Source organism: Artemia sp. Qi Xiang Cuo, chromosome 18 (assembly GCF_049724085.1).
Source record: "Artemia sp. Qi Xiang Cuo chromosome 18, ASM4972408v1, whole genome shotgun sequence".
Lineage (NCBI taxonomy): Eukaryota > Metazoa > Arthropoda > Branchiopoda > Anostraca > Artemiidae > Artemia > Artemia sp. Qi Xiang Cuo.
The window spans coordinates 25770497-25787029 of NC_142811.1; the positions used below are offsets into that span (position 1 = coordinate 25770497).

The 16533-nt window shown below is 36.9% G+C and overlaps 1 protein-coding gene across 9 annotated transcripts in view; it reads left to right on the top strand.

The window, feature by feature from the left end:
* LOC148941368 (thialysine N-epsilon-acetyltransferase) overlaps positions 1-9913 on the top strand; it is a 150497-nt gene extending 140584 nt beyond the window's left edge. For all 9 annotated transcript variants that reach the window (XM_089104079.1, XM_089104083.1, XM_089104078.1 and 6 more), the window contains exon 5: positions 9639-9913. In XM_089104079.1, coding sequence (XP_088960205.1) covers positions 9639-9812 — 174 coding nt within the window. In that variant the 3' untranslated portion in view covers positions 9813-9913. The remainder of the gene's footprint in view (positions 1-9638) is intronic.
* The last annotated feature ends 6620 nt before the right edge of the window (positions 9914-16533 follow it).

Here is a 16533-nt window from a genome sequence, read left to right on the forward strand (position 1 = left end):
GTTCTTATAGCATTGAAAATGAAAATAAAAATTACAATGAAAAAAAATCTTGAACTGATGGATCTTTCAACAATTAATATCATTATATATCTAATATTCAATTTGATTTTGTTTATATTTTCCAAGACTGTTCAAGACTCATATAGTTTTGCCATTTTTTTAGCTCTGCCATTTTTTGTAACTAATCGTGTTAGTTTGTTGTGAAAACATTCTATGGCTTCTAGGCATTTCTATTTGAGCGGAAAACTGCACCTCAAACTTTGTGGAACATGCATTTTCTTGCATGAAACACCAAAATATAATAAAATATCAAGTTTCGGAGTGTTCCACCACTCGCAAGCAAGTGCCATTGGTATTTTTGAATCCACATGGTCAATTTAGGGGGTGGAGGGTAGGCTAATTCTCGTAGCAGCCCCAATCCGTCGTGGTATGGTTCAAATTTTCAACACCTGGCGTCCGGAAGTATCATATAATCTACCAAGCATACAACTACCTCAAATCAGTATCAATAAATAAATGAAACCCAAAACGAACAAAAATTAAAATAAATGTTAGAGTCAAAGTCGAAACGAGCATAAATTAATGTGAGTAGGGTTCATAACCCCTATGCTTTCTAAAAGCCAGAATATAATTTGTACTTTACTGAAAAAAAATTCAAATGAGTTTACTGAAAAAAAATGTGCATTTTCAATTTAATATACATATGCTGATATTTATTCCCTAAAATCTTAATTAATTTTCGATTTCTTAAAGTTACAAAAGTGAAAAGATTTCAAAGAATTGTTTTCAGTAAAGCGCCAATGACGCAGTAGGTTTTAGGCTTCTGCAGTGAGACGATGCCCAAACTCTTGTTTGTAGTACAGGAAAATGAGCTCCAAAAAGAGGTCGACCCGAAACAAATTGCAACAGAAATGATTTTTACACCATCTTGTAGAGAAAAAAAACCTGAACAACATATAAATTTTCGCATATTCTGAGTCGACGCAAAATAACCGTTTTTTGGCTTTTAATGCTATTTTTTTCGTTATTCGAATAAATATCGCAATTTTCGTGGACATCGGTTTTTCTTGAACGGAAGTATGATTCTAACCCAAAATAACATGGCGAGACCGAAAACGAAGTCGGATTTAGCGTAAGAAGCACCATACAAAAAGTAACTGTAATTTTTCGACGTTTTTGCCTAAAAAATACAATTTTCGTTGTAGTCCGATTTTCTTGAATGAAAGTGTGGTTCTGACGTAGAATCACGAGCTGAGACCGAAAATAGAATCAAATAGGTTGTTCACTGAACCAGAAAAAAAATCGTAATCATTAATGAATGATCTACATTTTTGTAGAAAATAATTAGGGAAAATGAATTACAAACCGAACTGGTTTTCAGTGGTCAGTAACGTAAATCACACTTAAAACACTCTTCGTATACTATTTAGGGTCAACCCATAGTGTCTAATCTTCACAGTCTATTAAATAGAATCAATCTTATAAAAAATACAAAATAGAGACTCAGAGTCCGACTAGTTTCACAACTTTTTCATTTGGAATGGATTAACGACTAGGGTTCTAGGTTCTCTTCATCATTGTTGCTGTCGAGTTTTGTGGAGTTGGAACACATTTTTCCCTTTCAGGTTCTGCATGCTGAAGTACAAACTAAGCCGTTTTTAAAGTAGCTACACCTCGCTGAACTACACTGTACACGACAGGAGCACTTAACGATCTTTAGGAGCATACGCGGGGCTGGTGGGAGGTCAGTTGTCAATGGGTACGAGAAGTAATCTTTATTCGTTCATCCCCATTCCTCGGCTTTCAGTTCCGGATCCGGCTCCCCGGTTCATACCTGAACTTTATAAAAAACTCTAGAGCTATGAAACGGTACTGCATCAGATGTTGGTAGCAGATTTTCTGAGTTAATAAAAGAGTTTGTCGGTGTCACTTTCATTTCTAAGACTTCTCTTAGGAGTTTTTTTTTCAAGGTAACTCCTGTCCACTAACTCTATATGCTCAGCAGGCTATCATCACCAGCGATCTTTAATTCCTCGTTCGAAGAGGACTTCTGCATGAACACTGCAGCTGATGTTCGGAAATCATTGTCTTCTATCAGCAAAGTGGAGTAAATACAGGTGTCGTCACTAGCTGAGAGATCGATCATTGGGAGGAAAACAATAGACGATTTCCCTGGGTGATTCCCCACCATATGTGCTTGCTGTGTGCCATTCCAACCCGGTCTTGGAGTTTTCAGGTACCAGGAGGACTGTCAGAGGATTTCAAGGGTAGAGTTAACAACTGGTTGGAAATCTCTCAGACCTTCATATCTGATTCGCGGGAGTATGGAATCATCTGATTTATGGTGCACAATGCATATCTTTTGAACATTTCTTATGTCATCGGCAGTGGGATTAATCCGAGGAATGCGTATTCTAGCAGAAGTTGACGCTGGTGTCACAGAGGCAATGATACCCATACCGTGGAAAGTATTGTTGCCATCGAGAGTGCAGATATCATGATCCACGTTGTCGGCAACGTGGTGAATAAACCCGCCAGGGAGAATTTCATCCAGATCCTCAACTGCGCTGATGGCTGAACATCTTTCGAATCGCCGAACTTCATAGTACGACGAACAGAATCCCATTGCGTTCAGAGTGTCGATGAGATATCGCGACGCAAAGTGATGATGCATCTGTACACCCAGACCTATTTTCAGAGGTGCAATTACAGCTTGTGGTCTAGCTGCTTGTATGATTGCATGACCAATACTAGCAATCTTGAGGTCTACGGTCTTCCCAACAAATATTTCCCGAAGAAAAAGTCTGAGGCTGTCAGGTACAAAGTTCACAGATTCTGAAGTGGTTGACAGTTTTTCTAAAACGTCGTAGTCGTCTGTGTTTGTCTGTAGGCCTTTTATGTAGTTTTTCAACAGTTTCGCTGCAGCGCAAAGCAACTGTGCTTTTTCCTTCTCGGGATCTGCAGATCTTGCTTCCACATAATACTGATTTAAGATTGATGATGCAGTATCCGTGAAAGTCACTACATTTGACTTTCCGTCGACAGTCGAGATGAGAATTCTAGTACCGAAGTGCTCGAGAATCTTTTTCTTCATATAAACATTGCTGTAAGGTTCAACATCCACTTCAAGAGCATCACGCATCTTTTTAACTACATCACTGACTGTTGTCTGTTCTTCGTCATTCCTTTCAAGAAACTGCATCGCTTTTATGAAAGCATCCGTTTTCACCTCGTCCTCTGGTCTGCCTGACCTTCTTCTCTTTTTTTCAGGCTCACAGTTCATGTTCTCGTATTTGAATGGAATCCCTCGGCTTGTCCGAAAGTTATTGCTGCGAAGCTGATGGTACACGGCATCAGCGGCATGAAGGTCTGGGACGGTGCATATCCTTCGGTAAACACTGACTGCCCAGTCATCATTTCTCAGTTCGCATGTTTCTTTAATTGTTATGTCAAAGTCTATGGTCCGAACGCAGAAAACATCTGAGCCTTTCCGGTGTGAAGCTGAGAGGTCAACAGGGCAGCCACAAAACAAGCAAAACTCGTTAAACCTGAACTGTGAAGTACTCGACCGCAACTCGCCCTTGGCAGTGGAAATTTTAGCTAGCCACTCATCCTTTCGCCTTTGAGTGTGATTGTCAATGTTACGCCTGTGTGTATAATTTTTTCTGCATAACTCATGGACCTTCTGTCCGGCAGTGACCACAACGGTATCCCGTCGCATCGGACTAGATTTGTTAAGTCTGGCATCTCCTTTCTTTTTACTAATCCGGTCCTGTGAGTCGTCTTCTACATTTATTTTGCAGATTCTGCAGTGCTCCAACTGATTAGAAATATCGCTATAAAAAAAAAAAAGATTTATTAAGCAAAAAAAATATGATCGAAATTTTAAGATATTTATTTTTTTAAGCCTTGTTGAAAGGTCCAGTAATAATGTCTATAGGGATGTCAACGTCCCCAAAGTCTTCAAGACAACGGCTATAGGCAAGGCAATTACTTCATTGTTGCACATGGATACGTTATTGAGAGGGCTATGTTTGTTTGAACTTTACTTTCCAAGAAGACGAGGGATATTCAAATGAGCGTTACAGAGAATGTTGAGGAAAGTGTTGAACTAAATGAAAACACGTTATGTTTACACAGATTGTCAAAAGGGTGAAACACAGGAATAAGTAAGTATATTAATTGGGAAAATTCAGGGAATGATAAGGGATATGATCAAAAGACAATAGTTGCATGCTACCAAGACTACTTGAGCTACTAATATCATACTTCTCCATTTACAATACTGAGGGGAAAGTTGAACTAAATCCAAAGTCGCTGTGTGCATGCACAGCGTCAAACTAGCCTAGCTCAAGAATTAATTGGGGTATTAAGTTGGAACTTTCAGAGAATGCTTAAAGGGGAAATATCGTCTCATCAAAAGGCAATATGCGCACACTACTGCTAACGCTACTGTTAGTGCAACATTTACTACTACTACTTCTATTGCAACTACTTTTAAATTTAACCTGTCGTGATGATGAGGTCACCTTTTGTTAAAAGTTTTTTTTAAGTGTCATTTTTAATAAAAAATTTTTTTAGCTGTAAAACAAAAAAAAACAAACAAAAAACTGAACCTGACATAAAATGTCAAAGAATTGCGCGCACCAGAGTAAAATAGAATAATTTATCAAATAATATCTTAAAGAATTCAGTTCCAAACACCTCTTATAAAATCAGACCTTTGAGATGCGCTAATCATTAATATGAACACCAGCAGATTCACCGGAAAGTATTACTCGACTATTAGATGGCGGAATTTCGAATAAAATTTTTTCTCGGAGTAGATGGCGAATTTAAATAAAGGTTATGACTGTCACTGACCGGAACTAGTTTTCTCCTCGACTTTCTGGCATTACTTGAGGTCTTCGTCTAATTGATTTCTCAGTCAAATCTTGTGAATAAACTTTGAAATCTTTAAAACACTGAGTGATGAATGTGACGATTTTCATTTTTATTGCATTACGTAGCCTTCGAAGTGTCTTATACTAGTGCCTAGTTCAGGTATTTTTACGAACAACCGATCATTTGTTGAATAACAAGTGCCGATTGATTGTCTTTACAAAAATTACCGCAACGCATATTGATGATAGTGAAACTTTTTTGTTTTGCACCAGACACCCAATCGGACTTCATTTTCTGTCTCAGCTTGTCATTCTGCATCAGAATCAGACTTCATTTCAAGAAAAACGGTCGGATACTAAAATTATATTTTTTTCCGGAAAACGTAAAAAAATCGCATTAAAAGCCAAAAAACCGTTATTTTGCGTCGACTCAGAATATGCGAAAATGGATATGTTGTTCAGTTTTTTTTTCTCTACAAGATGGTGTAAGAATCATTTCTGTTGCAATTTGTTTCGGGTCAAACCTCCATTTGCCTGTACTATTTGTAGTTATTTTTATTCGATTCAAACTTGATTTGCATATTCAATTTAAGTTTCACTCGTTTTAAGATTTATTTATTCATTTACATTAATATATATTGTATGTTTGTTCGCATTGATTGTTTATTTAATTTCTGTTCGTTTTAAGTTTCATTTATACTTTAATAGCAAAATATTTGTTTTCGTTTTAAGCTTGATTTTCATATTTAATCGAAGCATTACTCGCTTTAAGATCTATTTATTCATTTATATTATTACTTGTTGTATGTTTTTTGATATGATTGTTTATTTAATTTCTGTTCGTTTTGGGTTTCATTTATTCTTTAATAGTAATTTCTGGTAATTTTGAGTTTGAATTTTAACAGGTATTTGTATCTCCTGAGCTTAAGCTTAAAATGGCCTTTACTTTTCTTTGAAAAACTTATTTTTCAGAAAGTTTTTTTTAATTAATAATAATAATAATAAAACATTGGAGCCGTATGGCCTTTACTATAGGGAACGCTATAGCGTTGCCTCTGGTAATAAGCTATATGTCTTCAATGTGCTTTTTTTTTTGTTCTGGCTACTTTGTGCGGAAGGGACGGTCGTAGAAAATTCGGAAAGGCTAGTTCTGTTGGAAATAGAAAGTTATAGTGCCCTTTTTAATCGTCGGCAATGGTTGGAAGGAAATCACCCTCCCTCCTTGGAACTTTTTTCTACTCGGCCCTCCCGTAACCCTTCAAGACATCTGATTACAATTTTTAGATAACGATTTTGTAAAAATAGTCGAAAGGGGCAATAGATATACCTCCTGGGATGGTATGACCCCACAGCCTCTGGAGCAAGGGCTGTAAATAATGCTAATTTCCAGCAGTTTATATATATAGGTTTCATAGTCGAAGAGTATGGCCCTATTTGATGATGGGTGTACGAATGGCTTAAAGCTTTCAGGGGTCTTTGTTGTTTCAGACGGATTAACCATTTGTTGACTTTGGGGGTGTAGGGGAAGGGAAACCGGCCAAAAGCTTGTTGTCTCCCGTCAGTTTGAAGATTTACAATCGTAAGTCCTTGGACCAAGATGCACGTAATATACAAAAAAAATGTCTGGACACGCCCCCCCCCCGAAAAAGTGGGTGCCAAACAAAAGCCAAATAAAAAAAAACATTGATCCTCCCAAAACGGAGCCCGACAAAGGACAAGAAAAGAGCCAAAAAAATTTATATTTTACCCAGACACTTTGTATGTAAGGGTGGTTGTAGAAATTTGGGGATGGAGCTAATTCGATTAGAAATGGAGAGTTTTATTGTCCTTTCTCAGGGGCGAAAGTGATTTGAGCCTTTTCCTCCTACCCCTCTCTGTAACTTCATGATACTAGATTTAGCGTTTGAGATGGTCATTTTGTTCAGATACTTCAGAAGGTGTAATAAGTATCCCTTCGTGGTCGACACCCCCACTACCACACCCCGGGTCAATTATACTAACGCATGTAAGTTACTTATTTTCGAAGTAGAAAAGCCAGCCAATTCGGTTGTCAAATCGGCTAGTAACTCTTAGGGGTTGTTTGCTTGGCTGAGATTTCTAGAGTTTCCCAATAGTATACTCTGGAAACAACACGAATACCTGAGTAAACAAAAAAAAAACGCTATGTGTACCCGAGTTTTAAATTATCTGCAACACTTTGAAAACTGCTTGAAAGATCATTTGAAACTTTCGGGGAATATTGGAGGATCTGGTGGACCTCAACTGGAGGTCATGTGGCTTATACCGCAAAATTGAAAGAATATTGTTCTGAAGATGTCTTGTACCATACCCTGCACCTAAACCTAATTGATTTGCGGCCGATAAAGATTTTTTTTTTCAGAGTGACTTCTAAAATACGGCACTTTTTTCTCGTCAATCCTTAGGTTTTCTGTGAAAAGTCTAAACTTCATGAGGCTTCTTCGAATAAGATAGATAAGAGGTTGAAGGTCCGCCGTCTAATCATTCTTCTCAGGGTGAGAGTTGTCTGCAAAATGCATTTACTTCTTTAACTCTCTGTACCTGTGACGACTTAAGAACCTTGGCATAAGTAGGACCTCCAGATCTTCCTTTTTGGTGCAGTGCGCGATGATATTCAGTCAAAAAGACGAAACCGATTATTTTTTGTCCGCTCTTATCGGTACAGATGAATCTGCTGTTATTTTTCTGTCTATCACATCATCTAATGTCAACGCCTAAACACTGCTTTATGCCGTCGTTATAGAGTTCGAGAAATTGATCTGGAAAGGCTCTTCCAACCAGGTGTGATCGCTTCTTCTCTAAGCTAGGCAGAGTTATATGTTGAAGTCTAGTGTGAAAGGTCACCCTTCTGTTTCATTTTAGAATACTGATAGGAGTTTTCTTCCCAATAAGATCTTTGTCCTTGGACGGGCCCCGATCCGACCACGCCAGCATCCTACTCGTCTATATGTATCCAAAAAAAGTGTTTTTTTTATATCCAATATGGCAGAGTATAAAAAAAGTATAATATTCTAATAACAAAATTCATATTTTTCACTAATTAAAGATTCGATACAGTGCAGAAAAACTGCTAACACTTCTCACATATGTCCTCAAATGGCAACATGATCGTTCTTTCTTTTTTTTCATTATATTTAAACAAAGTCCTCTTTTTTACCTCTAGTAGACGCTCAAGATACACAAAATTCAAAATCTTAAAGGTCGATCCGTGTTTCACGATTTCCTACAGGTTTGATTATGCTACCAACTGAAAACTTTAAAACGTTGCTTTAGTTTGATCGACTGTTGTTGTGATTGAGGAAGGAAAACTTGAAAAAGAAAAATTTTAGTGAAATATAACACCATCCCTTAGCCCAGCTGCAAAATTTCCAACTCAAAACTCAAACAACGCCTAAAAAATTCCAAATAGTTTTCCTACATGGAGCGGTCTTAATTAATGGGCTATAAAAAAATCGACGATCATGGATTCAACCGTGACTTTGGCCACACTAGCAAAGAACCTGTCCGGCAACAGGCATGTAAAAGAAAAAGAAACGTAGCAGATGTTCGGTTGTGAGTACTGGAGAAAAAATATTTTGCCCCCTTCCCCAACTCATAATTCCCCTCACCCCCCCCCCCCATAAAAAATCGCAGAAAGATGGAACTATCCTCAACCGTGAGACAAAACAGGGTATAAGCTCGTGGCGGCCGGAAACCAACGGGACTCTAATTTTAAGGGTACCCCGGAGAAATATCAGCTTCAGCTACCCAATTTATAATCTCACGTTATTGGCTTTCATTCAAGAATCATTGGCTTCAGTCACCCGTTTATAACCTCACGTAATGGACCATGTGCTACAAACACTTACCAATTTTATAACACTAGCATCGGACAACGCTGGGTGGACCATGTATCAGGTTGGTCTTGCCCTGCCAAGCCTTGATCTCTTATACCGCTGCAACCCGGATTTCAGTAATATCTGACGTAGAACTCATTTGGAAATTCTTAACAAAATATGATGTATCATAATAAGCGGCTGAGCGAAAATACATATTACTAAATTTAAATTCCTTTAGATATCATTTTATTGCCGCTTCCCCCCCCCCCTCTCGAAAAAATTAAAGTCTTGTAGAGTTGAATTAAAAAGTTTAAGGGTAGGCTATCGAAATTTTGTCGCAGAAATTGAATTTGAGTTTCTTTCGTAAATCTGCTTTAAAAGGAAAAATTTTCAGGCTACGGTGCATAGTTTTTAAATATTCACTTTCAGCCTGACTGGGTCATCGTGTATGGGTACTGCATTTTAGCTCATAATGGAGATACTCAGGTGTACCAATAATATACTAAAATATACTTTTAAGACATATAATTAGGGGGGATGTGGAAATATATGTTTGTATGGAATATATGTAATGATCATAGTCAAATTGGTCTTGGGGGGCTGGAGGGGAGGGTTGAGACCCAGAAAACTTGATATGGGTGAAGGATACTGTCTGGAATTGCGGGATTCTTGCCCCTTCTTCACAATTATGTTAGATTTCTAAGCAAAGTAATAATAAAAATAATGCATAGAGTGTGCAAAACACATATTCTATAATATGATAATTGTGGTATTTTTTGCATTTAAAAAATAACGGACACTCTTTTTTTATATTTAACACCTTTTTCTGTCACAAAAGTCTTTTCTGGGAGATGTGGGTCGGTATAACAAGCACCATCATTTATCCTTTCTTTGTGTGTATCTTTTATTTCATTTTTAGATTGCTGTGTCAAAATCGTGTCAACGATTGGAGCTGAGTGTGCTGAATTGGAATACCCCATCTAGAAAGTTTTATGAAAGTCTTGGTGGAGTTGACCTAACAGAAAGTGAAGGATGGAATAAATATCGATTTTCCGGAAATGCTCTTCTTGATCTGGCAAAAGAAAGCACATAAACCTATAAATTGTAGAGCAGCCAGTAATACTGTGTACAATGAAGTTGTGACAGTTCATATAGAATAAAGAAGAAAAAATAAAGATATCTATTAACTTGTTATTCATAAGTTTTTCTTTCTTTCAGAATTAGTACTGTGAACATTTATTTGAGCATCAAACTTGGTTCTGAGAGGGATGGGAATTTCGCTTGGGGCTGCTAGATTTCGCCTCGCCCATATAAAAATCTTTTTCTGGGAGGGGTAAAGATGTACTTCTACCTTAGAAGTTGCAATTTTATTATCATGTTTGTAATTAGTAGCTCCAAAAGGCCTTAAATACCGACTTTGATGGACATGAATCTAGTAACATCTACCAAAACTAGTCTGGTCTTTCATGTTGCCTTAGGTAATTTGACTTATCACACTTATGGTGGGTACACTGTAGCCCCCCACAAGTTTAGTGGGTACACATTACCACGGGGATTTCAGTGAGGACAGAATTATCCGAAGGGAATTTTGTGGGGGTGTATTTTATGTGGGATGAACTTTCCACGGAAGAATTTCCCGTGAGGGGAGAGAATTTTCCTATGGAGGCTGAACCAGATTTACACATGTGGGTACACTTGTAGTACGTAAGAGGAAAAGCATAACACGGCAAGCAGGAGTATACTTTTCATAAATGAAGCGTATTCTCGGCCAAAGTTGATATTTAATGCTTCTTGGCGATGGAAATCAATCTTGTTTCGAATAATTACTTATCGTACTGTGTTTTTCTCTTGGGCTTTTAAGAAATCTTAACCTTTAAATTTAGACATCACAGTTCAGAAATCTTTCGATACAGATGGTGGTGAAATCAGGACCAATATATTAAAATTATAATTACATACTGCGATTTGTTTCGAAAAGCCCAAGCTGCAATTTTAGCCTTAGATTAGTAGTTACTGATGTCAAGAAGCATTACATATCAACATTGGCCGAGAACACACTTCATTTGTGAAAAGTATACTTTTACTTACCGTGATATACGCACTACAATTACTTGCTTTGTAGCTCAAAAATCCTTGGATACAAGTTTTAACAGAAATTGGAAGCCATTTTTGAATAGTGTAGGCTGTATAATGTGGAGTATGGTGTATAGTGTAATAGTGTGGGCTCTATGCTGTGTTCCTTTTTTCTCTCTTTTAGGTCACTCAGTGCAATTTGGCACAATATTTGAAATCAGTTACTCCATAACCCCTTTTATAAAAGAAAAAAAGAGCAAGTAAACACGCATCCGTGATCTTTCTTCTGGCAAAAAAAAAAAAAAAAAATTCAACATTTTTGCAGATAGGAGGTTGAATCCTCTACAAGAAGGTTCTCTGATACGCTGAAACTTTTGGTGTGATTTTCATTAAGACTCTATGACTTTTAGGGGGTGTTTTGCCCTTTTTTTGAAAAAACAGCAAATTTTCTCAGGCTCTTAACTATTGATGGATATGAATAAACTTGATGAAACTTATATATTTGAAATCATCATAAAATCCGATTCTTTTGATGTACCTATTGGTATTAAAGTTCCGTTTTTTAGAGTTTCAGTTACTATTGAGACAAGTCACTCTTACTATGCTGTTCGTTACTGCGAACTGGTTGATGAGTTATTACATTTGTTAGCATTGGACGTGATCGTCTCTTGCTAGGTTGCTAACTAGGAAGCCATTTTTGAATAGTGTTGGCTGTATAGTGTGGAGTATGGTGTATAGTGTAATAGTGTGGGCTCTATGCTGTGTTCCTTTTTTCTCTCTTTTAGGTCACTCAAAGTGCAATTTGGCACAATATTTGAAATCAGTTACTCCATAACCCCTTTTATAAAAAAAAAGAAAAAAAGAGCAAGTAAACACGTATCCGTGATCTTTCTTCTGGCAAAAAAAAACATATTCCACATTTCTGCAGATAGGAGCTTGAATCCTCTACAAGAAGGTTCTCTGATACGCTGAAACTGATGGTGTGATTTTCATTAAGATTCTATGACTTTTAGGGGGTGTTTTGCCCTTTTTTTGAGAAAGGGCAAATTTTCTCAGGCTCTTAACTTTTGATGGATAAGAGTAAACTTGATGAAACTTATATTTTTGAAATCAGAATAAAAATGCAATTCTTTTGATGTATCTATTGATATCAAAATTCCGTTTTTTAGAGTTTCGGTTACTATTGAGACAAGTCGCTCTTGCTATACTGTTCGTTACTGCGAACTGGTTGATGAGTTATTACATTTGTTAGCATTGGACGTGATCGTCTCTTGCTAGGTTGCTAACTAGGAAGCCATTTTTGAATAGTGTTGGCTGTATAGTGTGGAGAATGGTGTATAGTGTAATAGTGTGGGCTCTATGCTGTGTTCCTTTTTTCTCTTTTAGGTCACTCAAAGTGCAATTTGGCACAATATTTGAAATCAGTTACTCCATAACCCCTTTTATAAAAAAAAAGAAAAAAAGAGCAAGTAAACACGCATCCGTGATCTTTCTTCTGGCAAAAAAAAAAAAAAATTCCACATTTCTGAAGATAGGAGCTTGAAACCTCTAAAATCGGGTTCTCTAACATGCTGAATCTGATGGTTTGATTTTCATTAAGATTCTATGACTTTTAGGGGGTGTTTTTCTTTATTTTCGAAAATAAAGCAAATTTTCTCAGACTAATAACTTTTAATGGATATGAGTAAACTTGATGAAACTTATATATTTAAAATCAGCATAAAAATCCGATTCTTTTGATGTATCTGTTGATATTAAAAATCCGTTTTTTAGAGTTTCGGTTTCTATTGAGACGAGTCACTCTTACTATACAGTTCGTTACTACGAACGGTTTGATTTGGAGAAAATCAAGCACCCTATGTAAAATATGACTAAAAACACCCTATGTAAAATATGACTAACCATGTTTCTAGTTATACCCATATTCTTAATATTTTACTTTAACAACCCTAAATACCCTCTTTGGTTAAAATGTACTACGATAGGTGAGGTAAGCTGTATTTTTGCCATCTTTTGGATGACAACATTCACCTGGTATGTTTTTGCCGTCTTTTGGCTGATAACAGTCACCTGAGATTCCAGGTGTTTCCATAAAAGAGCCCTCAGGAGTCGGAAGAGATCCACTTTGCTTATATTTGGGAAGCTGGAAGGGAAGGAGAGCTCGAGCATCAAGGTTACACTTAAGGATCTCCAATTGGGGAAATGAAAAAATCCTTCCATATAAATTGCAGTGGAAACTAAGCCGACTTCTAAATATGCAGGCAACATGCTACAATTTGTTTTTGAATGTCAGTTTGTAACTTTAACCTGATGCTTGTAACTAATGATATGAGGAAGACCAAAATAACCACTTTGGTTGAAATCACACATTGTGTTTGAAATGTGTATTCACCGTTTTTGTTTTGTTTTTAATTGGACATCCGTATATGTAGGTATAAACTACGAATTTTTCCTGAAAACGGCTCCATATTTTTAGTTTGAAAATTAGCACCCTAGCATTTTCTGGCCAGCGATCTAGATAGGTCACGAGTTTTAGAAAATTCGCTTAGAGCCTTAATTTTGGCAAAAAAAAATTCACGTGAGTGAATATTTGTATACATTTCAAGAACATAATTTACATCCTTTCCCCTCTGGAGTGGTCGTATCGTTTTTAGAATCTGATGTTGCATAGAATCTGAAATTACACTAGATGATAAATGACTATGAATGGCTAAAGAAAAAGACATGGAACAAGAAACAGCAAAAATAACATTGAATTGCCAAGGAAAACATTGTACAGCAATATCTGGTGTTAGAACACAAATCAGAATGACAATCAAGTAAACAAACGTGTTAGTTTAGTGTATGTGAGTCTGTGAAGGATGAACAGGAAGAAGGAATTGTTGATTTTTCATCTTAAAATGAAGAAGTATTATTTTAGCGTCTGCAAAGATGCACAGAAAGGATAAAATGAATTCACACCTGAATTTCTTAACCACTTGAAGTTATTTTGGCGCCTAGGAAGGATAAACAGGAAAGAGAAATTGAATTTATAGCAGAAGAAAAAATCATGCGAGTGACGTCACATTTATATACAATACCTTCAAAGAACAAAAATACGTCTTTTTTCTCTAGGGGTGGTGGTATTGTTTTTAGAATCTATGACGCACACAAAATCACAAAAAATGACTCTGAACAGGTGAAAAAAAGGCTTGGAACAAGAAAATGAAAAAATCACGAAAATGTTGCAAAACAGAACCTGCGGTTACAAGACAAAACAAAATTAGAGTGGAATGAAGGTACGTGTTCGTTTAAAGGATAAACAGGACGGAGGAATTAATATTTAGCATCTATTACACGTGCAAAATTACACTGGATGACAAATGACTCTGAACAGATAAAGAATATTGCATGGAACAAGATAATCACATTGAATTACAAACAAAATTTTGACTTAAAACTAAATAATAACGTGATAATTGTGCTATTGCGCAATTTTGATATTTCAGAAATTATAATGGAATAAGGAACGTGTTGTTGTGGGGTCTGTAGTGAATAAACAGGTAGGAGGATTTGAATCCACGTCATAGTATGAAATTACTGATTTGCTACCCTTTGACTTCAAACTAAAGAATACAACGATTATTATGGCAATGTGTAAAATAGGAATATCAGAGGGCAATATATATATATATATATATATATATATATATATATATATATATATATATATATATATATAGCTCTATTTCCATATCTTAAATTTCTCAGATTGCAAGCTCCTTTTCCTTGATGGAAAATTTTTGAATTGACGAAACTCACCCAGCGTACTAGCATTTTGTTTCGATTAAATAGAAAGAAAAACAAGTTTTTTTTTTCACTGAAAGTAAGGGGCAAAATTAAAACTTAAAATGAACAGAAATTATTACGTATGTGAGGGGGCCGCCCCCTCCTCAACACCTCGCTCTTTACGCTAAAGTTCTGTTAGGACATTTAAAAAAGATTATTATTCTAATTAAACGGCCCTTGTGTTCCAGGATTCGTTCTTAAGGGATTGGGACAAAAAGTCAAACTATAGCGTATAGAGCGAAGTATTGAGGAGGGGACAGCCCCCTCATATGCGTAATAGTTTCTGTTCGTTTTAAGTTTTGTTGTTGCTTCTTACTTTCAGTTGGAAAAAGAAAACTTTTTATTAATTTAATTTCAGATCGTTCTTATATAATGCCGAAAAATCAGGCTCTCCCTCCATGGAAAATTCCTTCTCCCCACGAAAAATCCATCCATGGAAAGTTAGTCCCACGTAAAATACTGCCTCCCCCCCCACCTGGAAAATTCCTCCCAGACAAATCCATTCTAGCTGAAAAGTGCTTTGGGCGGCTCCGGGTGAATTTTTTTCTTAACGCTCTATCATTTGAAAAGATTGTTTTTAAAATCATGCCGGAAATCCCCTCCTCCGTGGAAAATATTTCCCGCAAATATTCACCCCTTAATAGAAAGTTGCTGCCGTGGGAAATTCCCTCTGTAGAATTTATTCCATGGAAAACTCCCCCGTGGAGAATTTCTCCATTGAAAAATCCCGTCCTCCTACGGAAAGATTTTCTAGACAGCAAAAGGCTGGTACTTGTTAGTGGAAGATTGGTGAATTGGATAGCTCTATTTGCCTGGGTAAGTAAAGTTTAGTAAAGAGGGTACATCCAGTAGACATATAAGGCCCAGAGTGTTTTTCACTGTTAAAAAAAGGTTTGAAAGAATAGTAAGATAAGCCTACAAACCAGGATGAGAAACTAAGAATAGACCAGGAATAAATGACGACAAAAGGGTGATGCTGGGTAGCGGGACATCGATTAAGTGGATAGCTTTACCGGACTGGGTAAGTAAAGATTAGTAAAGAGGGTATACCCAGTAAAGATATAAGAAGTTATAAGAAAGTATGCAAACGAAGTATCAAAGTGACAATAGGCAGCTTTCATAGCTCAAAGCCTTTCCCTGGGGGAGTCAACCCTGGAAGCATAGTTATTTAGCCTTTGGACTATTTTGAACAAAATGACCATCTCAAAAGTTAGATCGAATACATTTGGGGAAAAGAGGGCGTGAGCGAAAGCTATTAGCCCGCGGATCACTTTTGACTCTTTAAAACAGGAATAGAAATTCCAATTTCCAATCAAATGAGCCTCGTCCAAAGTTTTTACGGCAAATTTTCCATAAAAACCCTAAATTCCCCCGGGGCGTAACTTACAACCCTTGCCCCGGGACTCTGGAAGTTGTATCAACCCCTGAAGGCATTGGTATATAATCTTTGGACTATTTTAAACACAATGTCTATCATATTCTCGATCGGATGCATTTGGGAAAGAAGGCGTGATGCCGTTTGATAACTTTTGGCTCTTTAAATGGGGAATTAGAAATTTCAAATTAAATGAGCCTCCTCCAAAATTTATGTGATCACCCCTTCCATAAAACCTTATATGCCCCGGGGAATGACTTACACCCTTGAACCTGGGCTATGGGGAAATGTGTCAACCCCAGAGGCATTGTTATATGATACATCTACTATTTTGAACGAAATGGCTACCTCAAAACTTCGATCGAATTCATCTGGGGCAAATGGGGGTGGGGGGGGGGAGTAGCTCCCCGCGGATTGCTTTTGAATCTCAAAAATAGAACTAGAACTTTCAATTTCTCATCAAATGAGCCCCCTCCAAATTTTATACGACCATCCCTTCCGTAGGAACCTTATATGCCCCTGGGCTTAAATCATAACA